A 17,013-nucleotide genomic window follows, 5' to 3' on the forward strand; every position below is an offset into this window, starting at 1 on the left:
ACAGCTGGCTTTGCTCAAACATGGCTGAATGAAATATGCAAATGGGGCTGTGCATCTTCCTTCTTATTAAATTTCATACTGTCTATACCAGCGACTCAACAAGACTCCTGTCTCAACATATTAACCATCAGTGCTGTGAGGCTTTAAAACAAGGTAACACTCATTGCACATTAGCTGTAGCGATGGGTGTGTGTGTCCAATGTTTTTTTTATTTTTGTTCTTTCTCTGACTTAACGTTGCATTTTTAAAGTCACGACCATGTTTTCTTTATTTGCCTGCAGAACATCTTCAGTGGAATCTCCTCTGTTTCCCCTTTTCACATGTGGCAGAGCTTTTCAAATCAGACTTAAATGCTCTTTGTGTGCTCCACTGACTTGTTCCCATGCAGCATCTGAATAACAAGCAAGGTCTTGGAAAGCTAACAATAGATCACGGATGCAAACACAGAGCTGCGTGAAATGCGGGGGATCCAACGCTCTTCAGCTGGGCCGTGTAGCAACAGCGAGGTATATGAAATAAATGCAGAATGTTCACAGCAGTTGATTTGTTCGGAAAACACTCATGTGAGCGTGATCGTCACTAAACCCACAGAACTGCCACCTCAACACATTGGCTGCATTTCCTCTGTTATGTTCTGAGCGGGGCTCACATGACAGAGATCAGGGTCAGAGGTGAAGACACGAAGAGTGGACTCAGCAGTCTGACTGAAGCCAAACCAGGAAAAAAAGGAGAAATGAAAATAAAAATAAAACAACACTGAACTGAAATGGGAAAATAAGAAGTGACCATCACGGTTCTAGCGCTCTTCAATAGTCACCAGAGATGTATTAACTGACTTGAACCTTTCATATCAACAGATTATGTCTAAGAACTAGAATTGCACTCAGCAGGAAGCATACAAGGCCCAACAGTCCCCTCATGAACCCACATTCGAATTCACTAGATCTAAATAAACTTCACACATAGCTTAAATATCATTCCATTAACATGCCTGATTTTTTCCCATCAAGATGCATTAATTATTCTCTGAGAAAACCAGAAAATGTCGCCATTTGCGCATCGTTAAAGACTGTTAAGGTCAAAAAAGGTTTTAAATAATTCTTAGATCCACCTGCTGATCTACACAAACATTGAACGGCATCTTCCCTGACGCATATCACATCCCTCTACCAAGTTTCATGGTAATCCATTTGTTAGTTTTTGCATAATCTTGCTTGAAATCAAACAAACTGGTGAGACTGGAGTGAAAACATAAGCTCCTTGTTGGAGGTAAATATTTACCAGAGAGAGACAAACTAACCCTCAATTTTTTCACATCACCTTATTTCTATAGAACTAAGTGGCTGCGGAGAAAAGGGAAGAAAGAAAAGGTGAAGTTTCATCACCATGTGAACGGGACTTTCTAGAATCTGACACCAGAAAATACCAGGGGAAACTCTAAAAGCTTTTAACTATCTCTTCACACAGATCTTTGGGCCCTTCCTCTATTTACTTCACTTCCTGTTGGCAGGCAGCGAGTGCTCAGAATGCAGGCGACGGCTGGTCAGGTTTCAGAGATGGAACAGCTCTCCGGGGACAGAGGTAAACACTAGATAGCAGCCGGAACTCAACTGTGGCATTAAACCAAAAATAAAACCAATCTTTTCCCTAAAAGCAGCCAGGCTACGTCCCTCAGCACTGTCAGTTACCCAGAATACTCAGGTGTTTCTACATTGACGTAATTTCAAATGTTTTTACGAATCGAATGAAAAATGTGTGAAAAAAATATGTATAGAATTCATTCTTCACATTTCAAATGTGCCAGTTTCCCGTTGACTTAAAGGGGACATAGCATGCAAATTCCACTTTGTTAGTGCTTCTACAGGTTAATGTGGGTATCTGGCATGTCTACCAACCCAAAAACTCTGGGAAAAAAACACTTGCGCGTTTTGTTATGGTTCCTCTAAGTCAGAAACGTCATGCTTGAGTTACTCGATTGAGCTTCCTGGGTTTTGTGTCGTAACAAGACACTGGAAGTCTCCCTACATGGCCTTGGCCCACCCCCCACCCCCCACCTCCCCCCACCCCCCCCTCCCCCCTGTGCTGGGGTGCTGTTTTAAATGATCCTTGTGGTATTTTGACCAAAGTATGTTACAGACATTTCATTAAGACCCCAAGGAACCATATCAACTTGTGGTAAAATGGGCATGCTATGTCCCCTTTAATGACCCTGGGGGGGGGGGGGGGGGGGGGGGGGGGGGGGGGGGGGGGGGGGGGGGGGGGGGGGGGGGGGGGGGGGGGGGGGGGGGTTGTGTCAGACTCACAGCGGCGTGCTGACTCCTGGCTCAGCTCCAGCCTATAGATGGACAGTCGGTTGGCTCCGCCGCACAGGTTGCTCTTCTCTCCTTTACACTCCATGTTGCATTCGCTCTCTGAAGTGTTGGGCGCCTGGATCTTGTGACCACAGTAGCACTCGGCTCCAAACTCCAGGCCTGCGTACATGTAACCTCTGGAGGAAAGAGAGGGAAATAAAAGGAATAGTTGGTGAATGATGAGAGGAAGGTTCCACTGAATATTCTCAGCCTTCATTGTGTTTCTTAATCCTTTACATATCAGTACACTTTATAATTCTCAGCACCTGGAAACGCTGTAATCAAAAACTAGAACTACCACCCTGCGGTTGTATGACTCCGAGATTCCAGTTTCTTTCTAGATAATTTTTTTCAGTCTCATATGACATCACCATGACCTTTCACCTTTGATCACTGAAATTTAATTAATTTGAAGTTCATCTTTGTGTCCAAATGAAGAAATAACATAAAGGCAGTCTTGAGACCAACTGAACCTAATCGGTTAATCTGTGAGTGTCTGCCAAATTAGAAATTATTCTCTCAAGGTGATTTTAAAATAACACGTTCACAGGGCAAAAAAATGGTTTGACCCTTGACCACCAAATTGTAATCAGTTCATTCTCAAATCAAACTAAACATTTGTACCGAATGTGAAGATGTTCCTGATGTGTCACTCACGGCTAAAAATGTGATTTTTAAGGTCACACTGATTTTGACCTTCAACCACCAGAATGTAATGTTGATCCTTGAGTCGAAACTCAATGTTTGTACCAAATTTAAAGAAATTCCCTCGAGGCGTTGTTGAGATTTCGTGTTCAGAAGAATGGGACGGACAACCTGCAAACATAATGCCTCTGGCCACTGACTGTCGCCGGCGCGGAGGCATAGAAATGAACAAGTGATGCACCGAGCATGTTGAGGAAAATATGAAAACACAAACGTTGAAATAACATCTCTCTCTCTTTGGTCATTGAAATGAGAGCAGCACATGCTGTGAGGCTCTGAAGTAAACCCAATTATAAATGAGTGTAGTTTACTTAGAATCCATCACACAAGACCTCCCTGCTTTTGCTTCAAGGAGGATTTGACTCCACACTCTTTAGGAGCAAATAGACCCAGACCTCGGTGCGGTTGCCCTCATTTGTTTGTCTGTTTTTATAAACCTGCTGTGGCAGAGGCAAGAGGAGGAGGAGAGGAGGAGGAAGAGAGGAGGGGAGGAGGAGAGGAGAGGTGAAAACAAGCATCTCTCCCTGTTCCTGTTCCTCGCTCTGTGAATAAGTGATGTGTGTAATTCAATGCATTCGATAGAGCCGTCGCTGGTTTTCCGCAGGGAGGAAAAAGAGGTGAGAGGAGGATGGTGAGTTCGCAGAGAGGGGAAGACAGGATGTGAGGAAACATGGAGGAGTGGAGCTGAGAGATAAACTGGAGCCTATATATCCGTTTTTCATGCAGTTTCCTTATGTAATGTGGCCTTGAAAAGAGAGCTGGCTGGTGTCATAATCTAACTTTTAAAACTTTGTGATTTCAATTTTATGTTTGAATGTGAAGAGGTAGTGACATGGGAGGAAAGGGGGGTTATTAGCATATAATTTTTGGGTTAATGCTTGCTTGATGATTATTATTATTTTTATAGACGAGTAAAGTTTCTCTACAACAAGCTGAAAAGTCGGAGACACTGTAATGTCTAAAATATCTCTGTTCCCTTTAGCATTAAGATTTCCCCTTCACTATATGTGTATAGTGTATTCTATTCAGATAGCCATTATATACTTCAGTGTATTTTCAGATATGATAATACAACTAATGATTGACCACTTAGAAAATCTTCAGGAAGTTTCTATTACATCTCATTATCTTCATCAGCAGTTATACTCTGCCCAGTTGTCGTGGTTACGTACAGGAACGTTAACATTTCCATTTCTTTTAGTGCAATTTAAGACTCTGATTTAATATCCGGCACATGAATTTATAAGCTGGAGCTAATATCTGTGACAACACTGTATTGGTCACTAACTGAGTGATTACATCTATAATATCATTGTGGCTCAATAAAAGATTACAAAAGAAGGAAACACTTTGTCATCGCTGTCAATTTCCTTTGAATATTTCTAAACAAGTTTTTTTTTCCAGGCCCTACTTTAAATCTCAGCCTGTCAGTGAGCATAAGGAGATGAAAAAGGAGGAATGTCTAGTCGACGAGTGTTTTTTGTTGCCTTGCTGCTATTGTACCTTTCAGCACAGTTGTCCTGGCAACGGAATACAGTCATTTTTTTGTAGTCAAAAAAGGAAACTCCTCTCAGCGCTCGTTTCTGTGTGTCATCCACGTAGCAGCCGCTGTACTTCGCTGAAAGAGAGAGAAGTATGTTAGTCATGTAACCGGGGAGGAACTCTTACTGATAACATACATAACACATGTGTAGAGTTAATCCTGCACAGCAGTCAAAATAATGTCTGAAAAAGCTGTTTGATCATAGAAAAGTGAGTGTGTGAAAAGTGAATACTATATGCAGTGGGATCTTCATACACAGAGTAGTAGCAAAGCCCCATGAGGAATCCAAACTGGGGCAGGAGCCTTTATTTATTTATGCAGACACACAACCCCTTCTAGTGGCCTGTAAGTTAGTAGCAGTCACCGCTCTGCATTTTTCACAAGTGTGTGGGGGGGTGGGGCTTCAGTGAACCTCTGCAGAGGAGTATACAGCAACCCCTCCACGGCTCCTCATTAAAAACACTGCTCCCCTGTTTAAAGCGCGCCACCCGGGCTCATGCTGTACCTTTTAACAAACAAACCTCTCGCCATCTGTGCGCTGCCATTACCCCTCTGAGCCTCTGTTAATAGCTAAATGGTGGGAGGGGGGGCATGGAGTCCTAGTCCCCTGCATTACTTTAATTGTATGCCTGCGTTTCAGCTGCAGGACTCAGCTTTAATCGTCCTCCTTACTATTGTTGTAGATGTAAAATAATCTGCTTTAGGATGAAGGGAAATGCTGCAGATACAATATTCTCAGCTCAGCAGGACGCGAGGCTAAAGGATGAGCAGCAGATGCAACGGATTTGTCCATATGATTATTATTAGCTGATGTGGGATTATTAATTTCTTTAACTTAACCATATTAATAAACTTTCTACTACAACCTCCTTATACCCGAGGATTTATTAAAACTATAATGTCACTAATCAGGAGGGTTTCAAGTGTATTCTCTCTCTGGTCTGCTCCTTCAGTACACTGTGCTTCTGTGCTTGCACCGCACAGTGCAGATCCATGTTTTCATCTTATGCTGCAATATTCCCTCCAATGAAATTCACAGCCAGAGAGAATGAGCACATTTGCAGAGAGAGGAGGAGGAGGAGGAGGAGGAGGAGAAAAAAATCTCTTAGCTGATTCTGGGCTAGCTAAGACTTCAGAGCAATGAGCGGCTCTGGATGTATAAGAGCTAACGAATGCTTTGAAGCTGTTAATTACTCCATCACCACGTTTAGCTGCAGTCCTGTGAGGTTATAGAGTTTCAGAAAATTTGAGGAGGAGGAGGAGGAGGAGGAGGAAGAGGCCTTCATTTGATCAGATAACCTAAGCCTGGATGTACATGGCCATGTTTTCATGGCCTTGAATTGCCCAAAAGATCAGCACTGTCATGGTTAGAAAAAGCTAGTTCTGTAAACCAGTCTGTAACAGAACCACTTATTTATTCTCTCTGTAGGTTTGATTCTCCTCGAGCTCAGAGAGGTGGAAGTCTGTTTCAGAGGAGCGTGGGTTAAACTCATCGCACCGACACAGAGCGAGCAGCAGTCAGTGACACTTACAGCACGTCTCATATTAATGTACAGTCCAGATTCTCCTGCATGTGCTGCAGTCTGCAGGGAAACCAGCAGCCCACGTATAGTCACAGTGGAGCTATAGTGAAAATCACAATTATTAATAGATGTTCAGTCTCTATTTTCAGATGTTATGGATGAATGAACATAATCTCTCAAACCAGTAGAGATCTTTCTGAAACACTTTACCAGTGCAGTGTGTTTCTTATTTGTAGAATTAAGAACTGTTTCTATTGGCTACATGACATTTGTGAGGTTCAGAAAAGTTTTAACTCCACATAATTTTTTACATCAAGATTCTTTTCATACTAAACATATGCTTAGGTTTTAAGATATGATTAAGATATGTATAGGATGCCCTCCAACCTATAGTTCATAGCCTAGTTGAAGTGTTTCTACCCTTAACCACGACTCTCTCTGGTTGGTGGGTCGGCAGCTGTGGCCACAGTCACTGCCCCCTCCCTCCTGGCTTCCACCTCCTCTCCCCCTTTTGAACCACAGCCAAGGCTCTTTCAGCGGCCTCTCCCAAACTTCATACTGCGTGATGCATCGTTAAACGTCCCTACAGTACATTATACAGTTATCTTAGCTCCACCTCCAATCATGAGTGATAATAATGAGAAATAGGTGAATAATTGTTTCTACATTCTCATATACTTTCACAACAGTAAACCACTAAATATGTATTTCACATTTCTAGATCTACTCGCTGTTGTTCAAATGTGCAAACATGGAATAAAACAGTAGGATCCAAAGCAGGAACGTGTAACACATGTCTCTGAGAGAAGAAAATCTTTTTCCAGGTCCTCTGAAGACGCGTCAAGTTTTATTTATGTCTGCTCGTGGATTAAATGTGATATCTACAGCATTTTCCCACATTCCCATGACAGGAGGAATTACCTTATGTAAGACGAGTGCTGGAAAGCTAACCAAGTTTATTTGCTCAGTGACAAAAAAGGAGTCTCTTCTACTTTGAGTATTTCCATTTCATGCCACACCATTGCTTTGTGTGTGTGTGGTAAAATTAGGTCCATCTCAATTAATCTGTTAATGTTAATGCATCAGTAATCGTTTAACAATTTAGTATATAAATACAATATTTAACACTCTTTAGGGGCCAATCCTGTATCAGTACATTTTATTCAATGGAGAGAGTAAGAAGAGCAGAGATGTGAGTCAAGAGTAAATTCAATCTTCTATTTGATCAAGTTTCATTGATAAAGGAGAAACTATCGAGGCCCTTTGTTTCATTCAAGGTCAGAGACGTCAGCTCTGGACACACACTCCTCCCACTTATGTTTTGAAATCCGTCTCTGATTTGAAGTCACATGCTAGAGTTTATGTGTAAACCTTTACTGGCTGACGTGGGCTGTTGAACAGTTTATTACAAAGACAGATAAAGCAGTAAATCCTGCAGGCATGCTGTTATTTAGATGCCGTGATTGTGCCGCAGCTCTGATGTGGCTGAACGTGAGCGGCACGGAAGAGGGTGAGATTGCTGAAGGATTTACACAGAGAAATGCCAGAGGACTTAATCATTATTATCATCTCACTCCACTATAAAGATTTCATATGTGACCAATTACAACTTCTCGCTTATTAGAATGGGGCAGTTTGTAATCAGAGAATACTTTGGTATCAGCGTGGCGTGTTGGAGGGAAACAAGCTGCCTGTTTGCCAGTGAAAGGTTTAAGAATTCATATCATCTGTTGAGTATTCTAATTAGCAACTAGGACAGAAACAACTGGACGTTATTAGCCTATAATGATTGTCACAATAATAATTCCCACAGAAGCTCAGCGTCGCACAGTGAGTTTTCATGAATGTTTCAAAGGTGCAATTATTTTTTGCAATTCTTGGTTCTATTGGATTATTTTGTCAGATGAAACTTTTTTTTGCTTTTGGTGAAAAAAATTGTACTTTGTTTATTTTAATTAGATATCTGGTACTTTTCAGAAAATGTTTTGTGTAAGAGAAGCCCAGGGCAAAATCTACCGGCCTCCAGTATGAGCAAATCATTATGAATTTGGAGATGTGTGAGAAGATCTAACACAGCTCCAATGTTGAATTTGGGACGCTGCCAAACTGAGAACAGTATCCCTGCGACAGCATAATATGGAGTCTCTGTTGAACCCACCTCTTCCATCGTCCATGTCTTTGGCATTGCGTCCTTTAAGTGCACGGTTCCAGTTGCTGGTGTAGTCTCCCCCCCTGACCTCTCTCTCCTGGCTCCTTTTCTTCATCCAGGGGGGGCCATACCTCCGGCCAGACTTGCGCGTCTCTTTAAACACTCTACCCGTGATTGTGTGCCCTCGAGTGTCTGATGATGAAGTCCGGCTGCCCATCTCTGCAACTACCACAGAGTCCCGGCTCCCTCTGCCCCCAGGGCCGCTGTCCCCGACGAAGCCAGAGTGCAGGAAGACGAGGCTCCCGGCGGTCAGATAGAGGAGGATGAGGGAGAAGAATCGGACAGGTTTCCTGCGGAAATAGCGCTGTATCTTCAGCAGAGCCTTGGCCATGCTGCCTCCCCCTGCCTCTCAGAGACACTCTCACAGTGATGAAAACTCATAAAGCAGAAGAATCAACCAAACAGCCCCACTGGGCACCAACTAAAATTAAGAGTATCTCAATCCTGTGCAAGGTCATCCAGACAATAGCATGACTATTCTCTCATGTGTGCCCCTCCGGTCGGATGAAAGATGCTTTACACTGGTGCACTGTGCAGCCCTGCTGATCGTGTCCACATCAGAGTCTCTCTCTGCGTTCCCGCTGACAGTCCAGCCCGGAGAGCCGGGTCCAGGGCCACAGCATGAAAGGTGAGCGTCTCCTAGTGAAAGATGATCGCTCCACACGGCTCTCACTCCAGCTATCAGCCCACAGAGATGCCACACCAGCCGCGCTGCTGCACTTTCTCCCACGCTGAGCAGAGGGAAGAAGGCTTTATTTACCAGCTGAGCTCAGATCCTTTCACCTTTGTGCAGCCGACTATTCACTCAGACGGTCCGGGAGAGAGAGGGCGTGACTCACCATCTGGAGTAAAGACACACACACAAGAAACGCACACAAAAGAAAGAAAAGTTACACATCTGTGTAAATGTTATCACATGTGGAAAAAGAGAGATAACACAAACGAAGTTACATCAGGATGAAGTCACGGCACAAACTTCCTACTAAATCTAAACTGATCCAAAATGTAAGACTCTATTATAGTTTTGTTGATGTTTCTTGTGAATTTTCCTCATTTTTGTGTCTTGTGTCAAACGCACATTAATAAGAACACAGAGATATAAGAAAAGCAAAACAAATAATTGGATTAAAAGCAATCAGGTATCTGGAAAAATGATTTCAGTTGTTTAGCAAACAGTCAGACGGTTCCTCATTATCTGAAATGAATTAGATGAAGCTGAGAGGAGAAAAACAGAAACAACGTTCTTCTCTGGGACATTTTCACCGATGTCTTTGGGAACTAATGAGTGTGGGAAATTACAGACATCATTCAAGATAATAATTAATGTAAATATCTGTGACAGAAAAAAAGGCAAACGTGCTCAAGTCAAGTTCACTCATTCATCAAATCTAGAACAAATTAGGGTCTTTTTCCTATTCTAATTATATTTAAGTGTTAACTTTGATTATGGCATTTTTCTTAGTGACTGAATCTGGACTTTGCAAACTGTCAGGAGCCTCCGTCAAAGGAGACTCTGTTCTGGGACCAGCCCAGGAGGCTACAATTGGAAGGTAACGCTACACTCTTCTGGGTCAGGGAACTTTCCCCGAACATTCAAGGTGACGCTCGCCCCTGTGGCTTTCGGTCTGCCTCCGGACAAATCTGCAGAATACCTGTCACCTGAAACCTCAATGGCCACCCTCGGCTTCCCGCCCCCCTCTACCTTTCCCTCCGCTTGTCCGGGAGGAGTCTGGGACCCTCAAGGAGAAAAGGATCACGTTCTGCTGATGTGCTTCAACCTACAGCATCCGGGCACAAAGACAATCCTCATCCTGTCTGACTTCTCAAAACTTTGACCTGGTATCTTGTTCACCGTCTTCTTACATTACTGATGTCTTTGTCTGCATTTAAATTAATGTTCAAACACAGTGTTCTGCCGTATCAATGAAGGATGTTGCTGCCGATGAATCAAAAGGTCACAGAAAATGAGGTAAATCACACGACTGGGGTTGACATTAAGGATATAAAATCCAACAAAGGGGGAGAATACTGTCTGGTACAAACTGTTATTTGATGAAACTCACTAGAGCCAATAGACAGTTAGCTTAGCCTATAGCACAAAGTTTGGTTACCAAAGACCCTCAACTTACTCCTACTATCCATAAATGAAGATAAAAATGATTCCATATATAAACGGTGCCATCTTGCTCATTTGGAGCCAGAGACTGCACATAATAGTGATTGGGGATGAAACAACGGTAGAGAGGTCCCATCGATACACACCTTCAACCATTCACGAATAATGATGTTTCACCCTTCAAATCAGCAATCAAATAATCTTATAACTAATTAAAACCAAACTTACTGAAAAAAATCACAATAGCATGTCAGTGTGATTTTAAAAAATTTAAAAAATACATAAAATGACAGAAACCATCTTTGAGAAAATGTATTTTAAGTGTACTTTGACGTTTTGGTTTTGTCCATGTCCCATCTACTAACATGGAGGCGGCAGGATTTATGATATGTACTGCGGCCGGCCACCAGGGGGTGATCGAGACACTGTCATGTCGTCAATCTTTACATTTTTCTAGGTTGTCTTGGTTGTATAGTCCACGCAACGGAAAATATTCCAAAATATCAGAATAACCGTTGTGTTTATAGGTTGTTGTCATAGCATACCTGATTATTTCTCGTCAGTCTTTATGCTAAGCTGAGTTAATTTAGCTGCGGGCTCAAGTTTTACATTTCAAGGAATGTAAACAAGCGTGGCATTGAGCCTTTTCCACTCATAATTTTTCACAGACTGTTCCTTTAGACATCTGTATCTAAAATGTCAATGAATCTCAGTGCTCGTCATTCCCACGAACAGCCTCTAACACAGAGTGATTAATAAGAATGCAGTTACAGAGTATAATAATTCTATATATCGTTTTCTATAGCTTCCCAGCTGTGGGAACAATATTGAAAAACGACTCCCTGGCTAAGTATTTTTGCTCCGTTTCGATGGAGAAATTAGTCATATTTCAGGGTGAATGACATACAGTAACTCTCCGACAAGCTTGTCTTTGTTTCAATATGAATAAGTAATTTGCCTTAGAGAGACTGTATCATATCTAGGTTAGATTTCCTACATGGTCACAAGGTCTAGATAGAAAGATAAAAGTGCAGATTTCAGCAGGCTTCTTACTCCTGATGCACTGGATGGGAACGTTAAACATGTGCTGGTCAACCCTATGATTCAGATCCTAGAAGGTCACAAGCAAAGAGAGAGCAAAGTTGAGTGCACAGGTCATATGATGGAAGATAAAGCTAAACATTAGTAAGGTGCTCTTATTCTAAGAGCTTAGTAAAGAGGTTTATGAAGATGAACTGATGGAGAAATAAAGATGCAGCACATACCACATCTACATTGGCTCTTACACGTGTAATGGAGCCACACAGGTTAATTACTGGTACTCAATAATTCATAATCCTCCTACTTACGAAGATGAAATTGAACTCTACTCGGTGATAATTTGAAGGTTCAAATGACAATAACAGGAGAGTGGAAATATAGACTTGTTGGAACCTGAGTGGATCCTTCATGTTGTGTGAGGTGAAATGAAACAAGTTTATACTGGTTCTCAAGTGTCAGGTCAATTCAAATGTTCACCTTGGGGATGACACTTGATGAAAAGGGAAGAGATCTGCAAAGTTAATACGGTTGAATATGTTTACAAGATTTCACTGCCAAGAGCCAACGGTCCCCTTATGAAACCACATTTAATTCACTATCCAGATTTTTATTTGGATCAGCAACAGATTACGAACTAATAAATATCAGTGCTCTAATATGCCTGATTTAGTTTTTCTTGTTTTTGAGTAATCCTCCTGACAGACAGACAGACCATTACATCAATGAAACATAACCTCCTTTGTGGAGGTAACTGTTCTCCCTGAAGCCGGTAGGTGAACTTCACGGAAAGCAGTAGATGAAAATCAGGAATGACTCTAGTAAACAGACGGAGGAGGAGGAGCAGCAGCAGACGAGAGACCACAGCAGTTACTTAGGTGGAGTTGACATGAACACACTGGTTGACCTTTAATTCACATTCATATTAAATGAGCCAGCAAATATTTAATCAGAGTGGATTTAGGGGAGGAAACATCAAAGTTAATCGTCGGCGAGCAGCTCGACAGGCAGCGCTGCCTCTCGGTTATCCATAAAAATTCTTCACATCCGTCATGGGACCATCGATAGAGCAACTACAAGACTATACTGTGAACTCTGGTCATTATAATCACATATTGCTGTATCTGTTCTGGTTTGAATTAAATAAACAATACTGACACGACGGATAATGTGATATGAGGTTAAACAAAAAGGAAACTTTATGCAAGATGGAAAAAGACAAAGATAAATGTTTCTGGTATTAAGTTTTATCTCCTAAAAATATCAACAGGATTTGAAATCTAGAGGCCTGATATTTAGGGCGGTGGATATTTTAATGAAGAAGATAAAATATTCACTTTATTACTGGGTCCTGCAGATGTGATCAACTTCCTTTGCCCAATCTTTCTGTTGCCAAAAAGGATTTTTCTTCACTACAACCCGAGTGAGGTATTTTAACTGCTAGACCTCTGAATCCCCAGAGCAAATCTCCCATAGTTTGTTTTGGTTGCTGTGTTTTCACAGTGATAAAAGTGCAGGAAAGCAACAGCACAGTGAACAGTCAGTGAGGTTATGTTGACTCCATGGTGAAAGCCGCAATGATAGTCATTAACAGTGGGCTCCTATAGAAGAAACGCAAATTAGTGTAACAGAAACAGTGGGTAACAGTGGCAGGAAGAAGAGGTTATCTGGTGCCCCGGGCTATTTGTGAGAAAGGAAATCGTCTGTTAGCCTTCAATCCCATCCGGTAAAAGTACTTTACTGTGCTGTAACATGTAGGATACGCTGGGCTGTTCAGCAGCAGAGGGGTTAATGGCATCAGCCGCAGCAGCCCTGACCCTCCCCTCACCCTGGGGCCTGTCTTCCGCTCTCCTGGTGTGTTTGGCCTGCCTGTGCACATTAGCCATGTTGTCAAATCAAATCAAACTAAGATCACATTCCTCCCCCGGTAATAACTCTGACCGTGCTTGCGTTCAAGTTTACACACACTGTTTACGTGCCGTCCTACTTGTGAAGTTGCCCGCTGCCTCATTAGAGGTCCAGAGCAGAAGACACAACCACCAGAAGGCAGGCAGGGTGCTGAGAGCATCTCTGAAAAAAGTACTGAATATATAAAATGCATTAAATATGCAAACATGCCTCAATAAAATGTGTTGAGGGACTGGGTGTAACAGTAAGAAAATGTTTCTGAAGACAAAAGAAAAAGAGAAATCTCAATAAACCATGCCAAACTTCTGCTGCTCTGCAGAGCGGGTTCAAGTGGCCCTCCCAGTGCAGACGCCAACTCTTAGGAGGCCGTGACCTCTGCAAACGAGTGAGTGTGAACATGACGGCCTCCAGTAACAACACTATCAAACTGCCAAAGCAGTTTCTTAGCTTCACATTTGGCAAAAGTTACCATGGTACGCACTGCGGCTCTGGCTTCACATGCCCGAGTCAGTGATTGGCTTATTGCCCTGTAGGCTTAATTACCGATGGACACTGAGAAGGAAGCTGAACAACAATGATGTTTCTGACTCTCTGAACAGTCACAGATTATATGAAGCTGGGAAAGCAGTTTTAAAACTCCCGAAAAGCAGAATATTGTTCTTCATTATACTCTCTCCTGTGATTATGAACCATCTATGACTATGCACTGCCACTGTCTCAGTGTTGACACCTAAAAGTGCCACTTAACAGAGCAGGAGATTAAGTTTCTAAAAACAGATTTCCATTACAGGCGTTGTCGTTTGCAGCATGTTATCTATCCGTAGGTTATCTGTTGTCTGTAATCTGTCAGATAGTCAAATCTATGCTGCAGTTCGGTGAATAATTAGATCTCATCACCACGACTCTCATTATGACCTGCTGAGAGATTAATGATACGATTCATTTCAGATTTATTTCAAACATATTTTGTTGTTTCTATTATGAAACCTCTCAAGGCTAATCACTAAACTGTTGAACCAATCTTTGTTCAGTTTCACTAAACAGTAGCTTGTATGAATATTTGGAAAGAGGTTTCTTATATTTCCACATAGGTCCACATATAGGTCCATGTAAGACAATACAAATACTATGAAGCTCTATTTAGACTATCTATAGCTAGAAATGTGTTAAAACAGTCCTATATACTGTCAGCTGTAAATACAAAGCAGACAGACATATTTCACCACCAAACGGTCTGAGGTTTTTGTGTGAATTGTAAAATATGGGGTTTTAAACTCCCAATCCATCGAAGGTTTTCAGCACAGCACCGCTACACAGTCAAAACACTGTTGGTTCTACATATTTTTAATTCCTTCAGCTGCCGAGGAGCCAAACATTACTTTAGGACGGGACGGGACTGAGAGTGGATAAAGAACTTAAATAACACACACTGCAGGAATCCCACACATCTGCATTCGTCTATTGTTGTATTTATAAGAGGCACCAAGGTGGTCTTTTAAAAATCCTTTCTTTTTATATATTTATTTTATAAAAGGTCACCAAACATTTACCACGTGCACTACAGAACTTCACAGACAAAGTAAGGATATGTCAGCTCTTCACATTCACTCCCCAGGTTCTCTCATGGGCTGGAAAAGTAGATCTTATATTATTGGTCGATTATTTAAATATCAGTGTCAGTGTATATGTCAGCCAATAAGTCCTGAGAAACAGTAATACAACCACTGCCAAGTTATAAGTGACGCACGACTAATCATGACTCAGACATTTAACCCACATAATTTAACATACATTCATTTATCTGGCGCATACTTTTACTATTTATTTTTGTTTGGCTCTAATCCCATCCACTAACATGGAGGAGGCAGGATTTATGACCTATACTGCAGCCAGCCACCAGGGGGCAATCGAAAAAGGTTTAACTCCTAACTAAATGAAGGAATAGAGCATGTACTTGCTGTTAAGTTGTACAGACACATCATTTCTAGGACTCAGAGTTGCAGTCATTAAGTGATTGCAGCGTTGGCCGTGTTGGTGACACCCTCTCAAAGCCTGGTGGTAATTACAGACAGCGACCCATTTGGCATTGGAGAGACTGACTAGACCAATCACAGCAAGAGTTTTAAACACAACCTATGAAGCTATTAAAAAAAATAAGCCCAGGATGGCAGGGAAAAGCTCATTGTAATCCTGATAATACTCCATGGTCCATTAAGCTCAATGGTGACCTTTTTACTCTGAAAGAGAAGAGGTAAATTAAAGGGTCTAAAAATAATGTAATCCTCTTCTTTTACTGGTGCACAGTAGTCTTAAGCTGCAGCGATGTAATGGAGTGACTGATGGACGTGGACATTTCCACCGGGAACACATGATAAGCAAGTGACACAGTCAAAAAGGAAACGGGAGTGAAGGAATAATACAGCCATTGAGATTGTGGACACAAAGCAGCAGAGTTCAATTAGGCATGAGCAAAGAGACAAAGACCGGACAAATCATTTGCACATAATCTGAATCAGCAATGATGTTGTAAGTGACAATTTTCGAGTTTCTTTGTAAATCTGAAGGATTGGGGGGAGAGAACAAATTAGAAAAATGGGCGTCAGACCACATTTGGGGAGTGAAATGATGAAAAATCTTTTAGGAATAACAGTCAGACACTAATGATGCACCACTAAGCTCCAAACAGACAGAAATGTCCCAGATTCCTGCTGTGCACGTTTCAGACCGACCCTGAGTAGCTGCTGATCCCGTATCCCACTTGGCCACATATGGACATTTGAAAAACAATCACTTGAATCGGTCCCCCTCTAACGGCTTCATAAAAGAGGCAATTATTCTGCAGCGGGGAGGTGCTGTCAATGGGAGATCAAATGATGTCTTCCACTATCCAACTTCAACAAAGCTCCTCATTCAGAGCGTCACAGAATATCTGCTGCTCAGAGGGGTTTTTTTTTCTCAAAGAGGAAAAGGAGGTTTTCTCTCCTTCTCCTCTCCCACCTTCGCTGAGCGCAGACGACCTCTCCGTTTTAATTAAAAGCAAATTCTGCTGGCTCAGTTCTGCTGTGAATCTCGGTCCTCTCTGCTTGAATAGACTTAAGAGCGGATTGCGAAGGGTCTCTGCGAATGTTTAGACGTTGAGGAGAAGGAGGAAGGATGGAGGAGAGGGGTGAAATAGGAAATGCCTCAGTATGGAACTTGAGGCAATTTTCAAGAGCACATCATTAAGTTAAACTGCACAACACGGGCAGACACATCTTAACAAGTGGCAGCTACAAAATACAGTTATTTATTAACTGAGAACAAGGCACTTTCTTTTTCCATGTTGGACAATGACAAAACCTACATTTCTTGAAGTCACTACAGCAGCAGAGAGTGGGTGCATGGCTCACTTATATTTTGAACTGCGTTTATTATATTTGACATTAATTTGACTCCGTATTTACTACTAGTTCACCACTGTCATATAAAACAAGAGGCTAAAAGGGTTATTTTATCCTGTGATATTACTTTGAGAGCTGATTAGTGAATTTGAGGATGATAAGTATGAGCCTGTGAATCTGAAAATGTGATATTATGCATTTTAACAGTGACGTTCTACATTTTCCAAATAAAGAAATGGC

The 17,013-nt window shown here is 41.9% G+C and overlaps 1 protein-coding gene across 2 annotated transcripts in view; it reads right to left on the bottom strand.

Moving 5' to 3' along the window:
- Positions 1-17,013, bottom strand: part of wscd2 (WSC domain containing 2) — a 43,469-nt gene that overhangs the window by 6,427 nt on the left and 20,029 nt on the right. For both annotated transcript variants that reach the window (XM_034596206.1, XM_034596207.1), the window contains 3 exons: positions 8,281-9,173; positions 4,560-4,674; positions 2,304-2,488 (listed from right to left, as the gene is read on the bottom strand). In XM_034596206.1, the coding sequence (XP_034452097.1) occupies positions 2,304-2,488; positions 4,560-4,674; positions 8,281-8,662 (682 nt within the window). In that variant the 5' untranslated portion in view covers positions 8,663-9,173. The remainder of the gene's footprint in view (positions 1-2,303; positions 2,489-4,559; positions 4,675-8,280; positions 9,174-17,013) is intronic.

The sequence above is a fragment of the Hippoglossus hippoglossus genome, chromosome 9 (genome assembly GCF_009819705.1).
Source record: "Hippoglossus hippoglossus isolate fHipHip1 chromosome 9, fHipHip1.pri, whole genome shotgun sequence".
Taxonomy (NCBI): domain Eukaryota; kingdom Metazoa; phylum Chordata; class Actinopteri; order Pleuronectiformes; family Pleuronectidae; genus Hippoglossus; species Hippoglossus hippoglossus.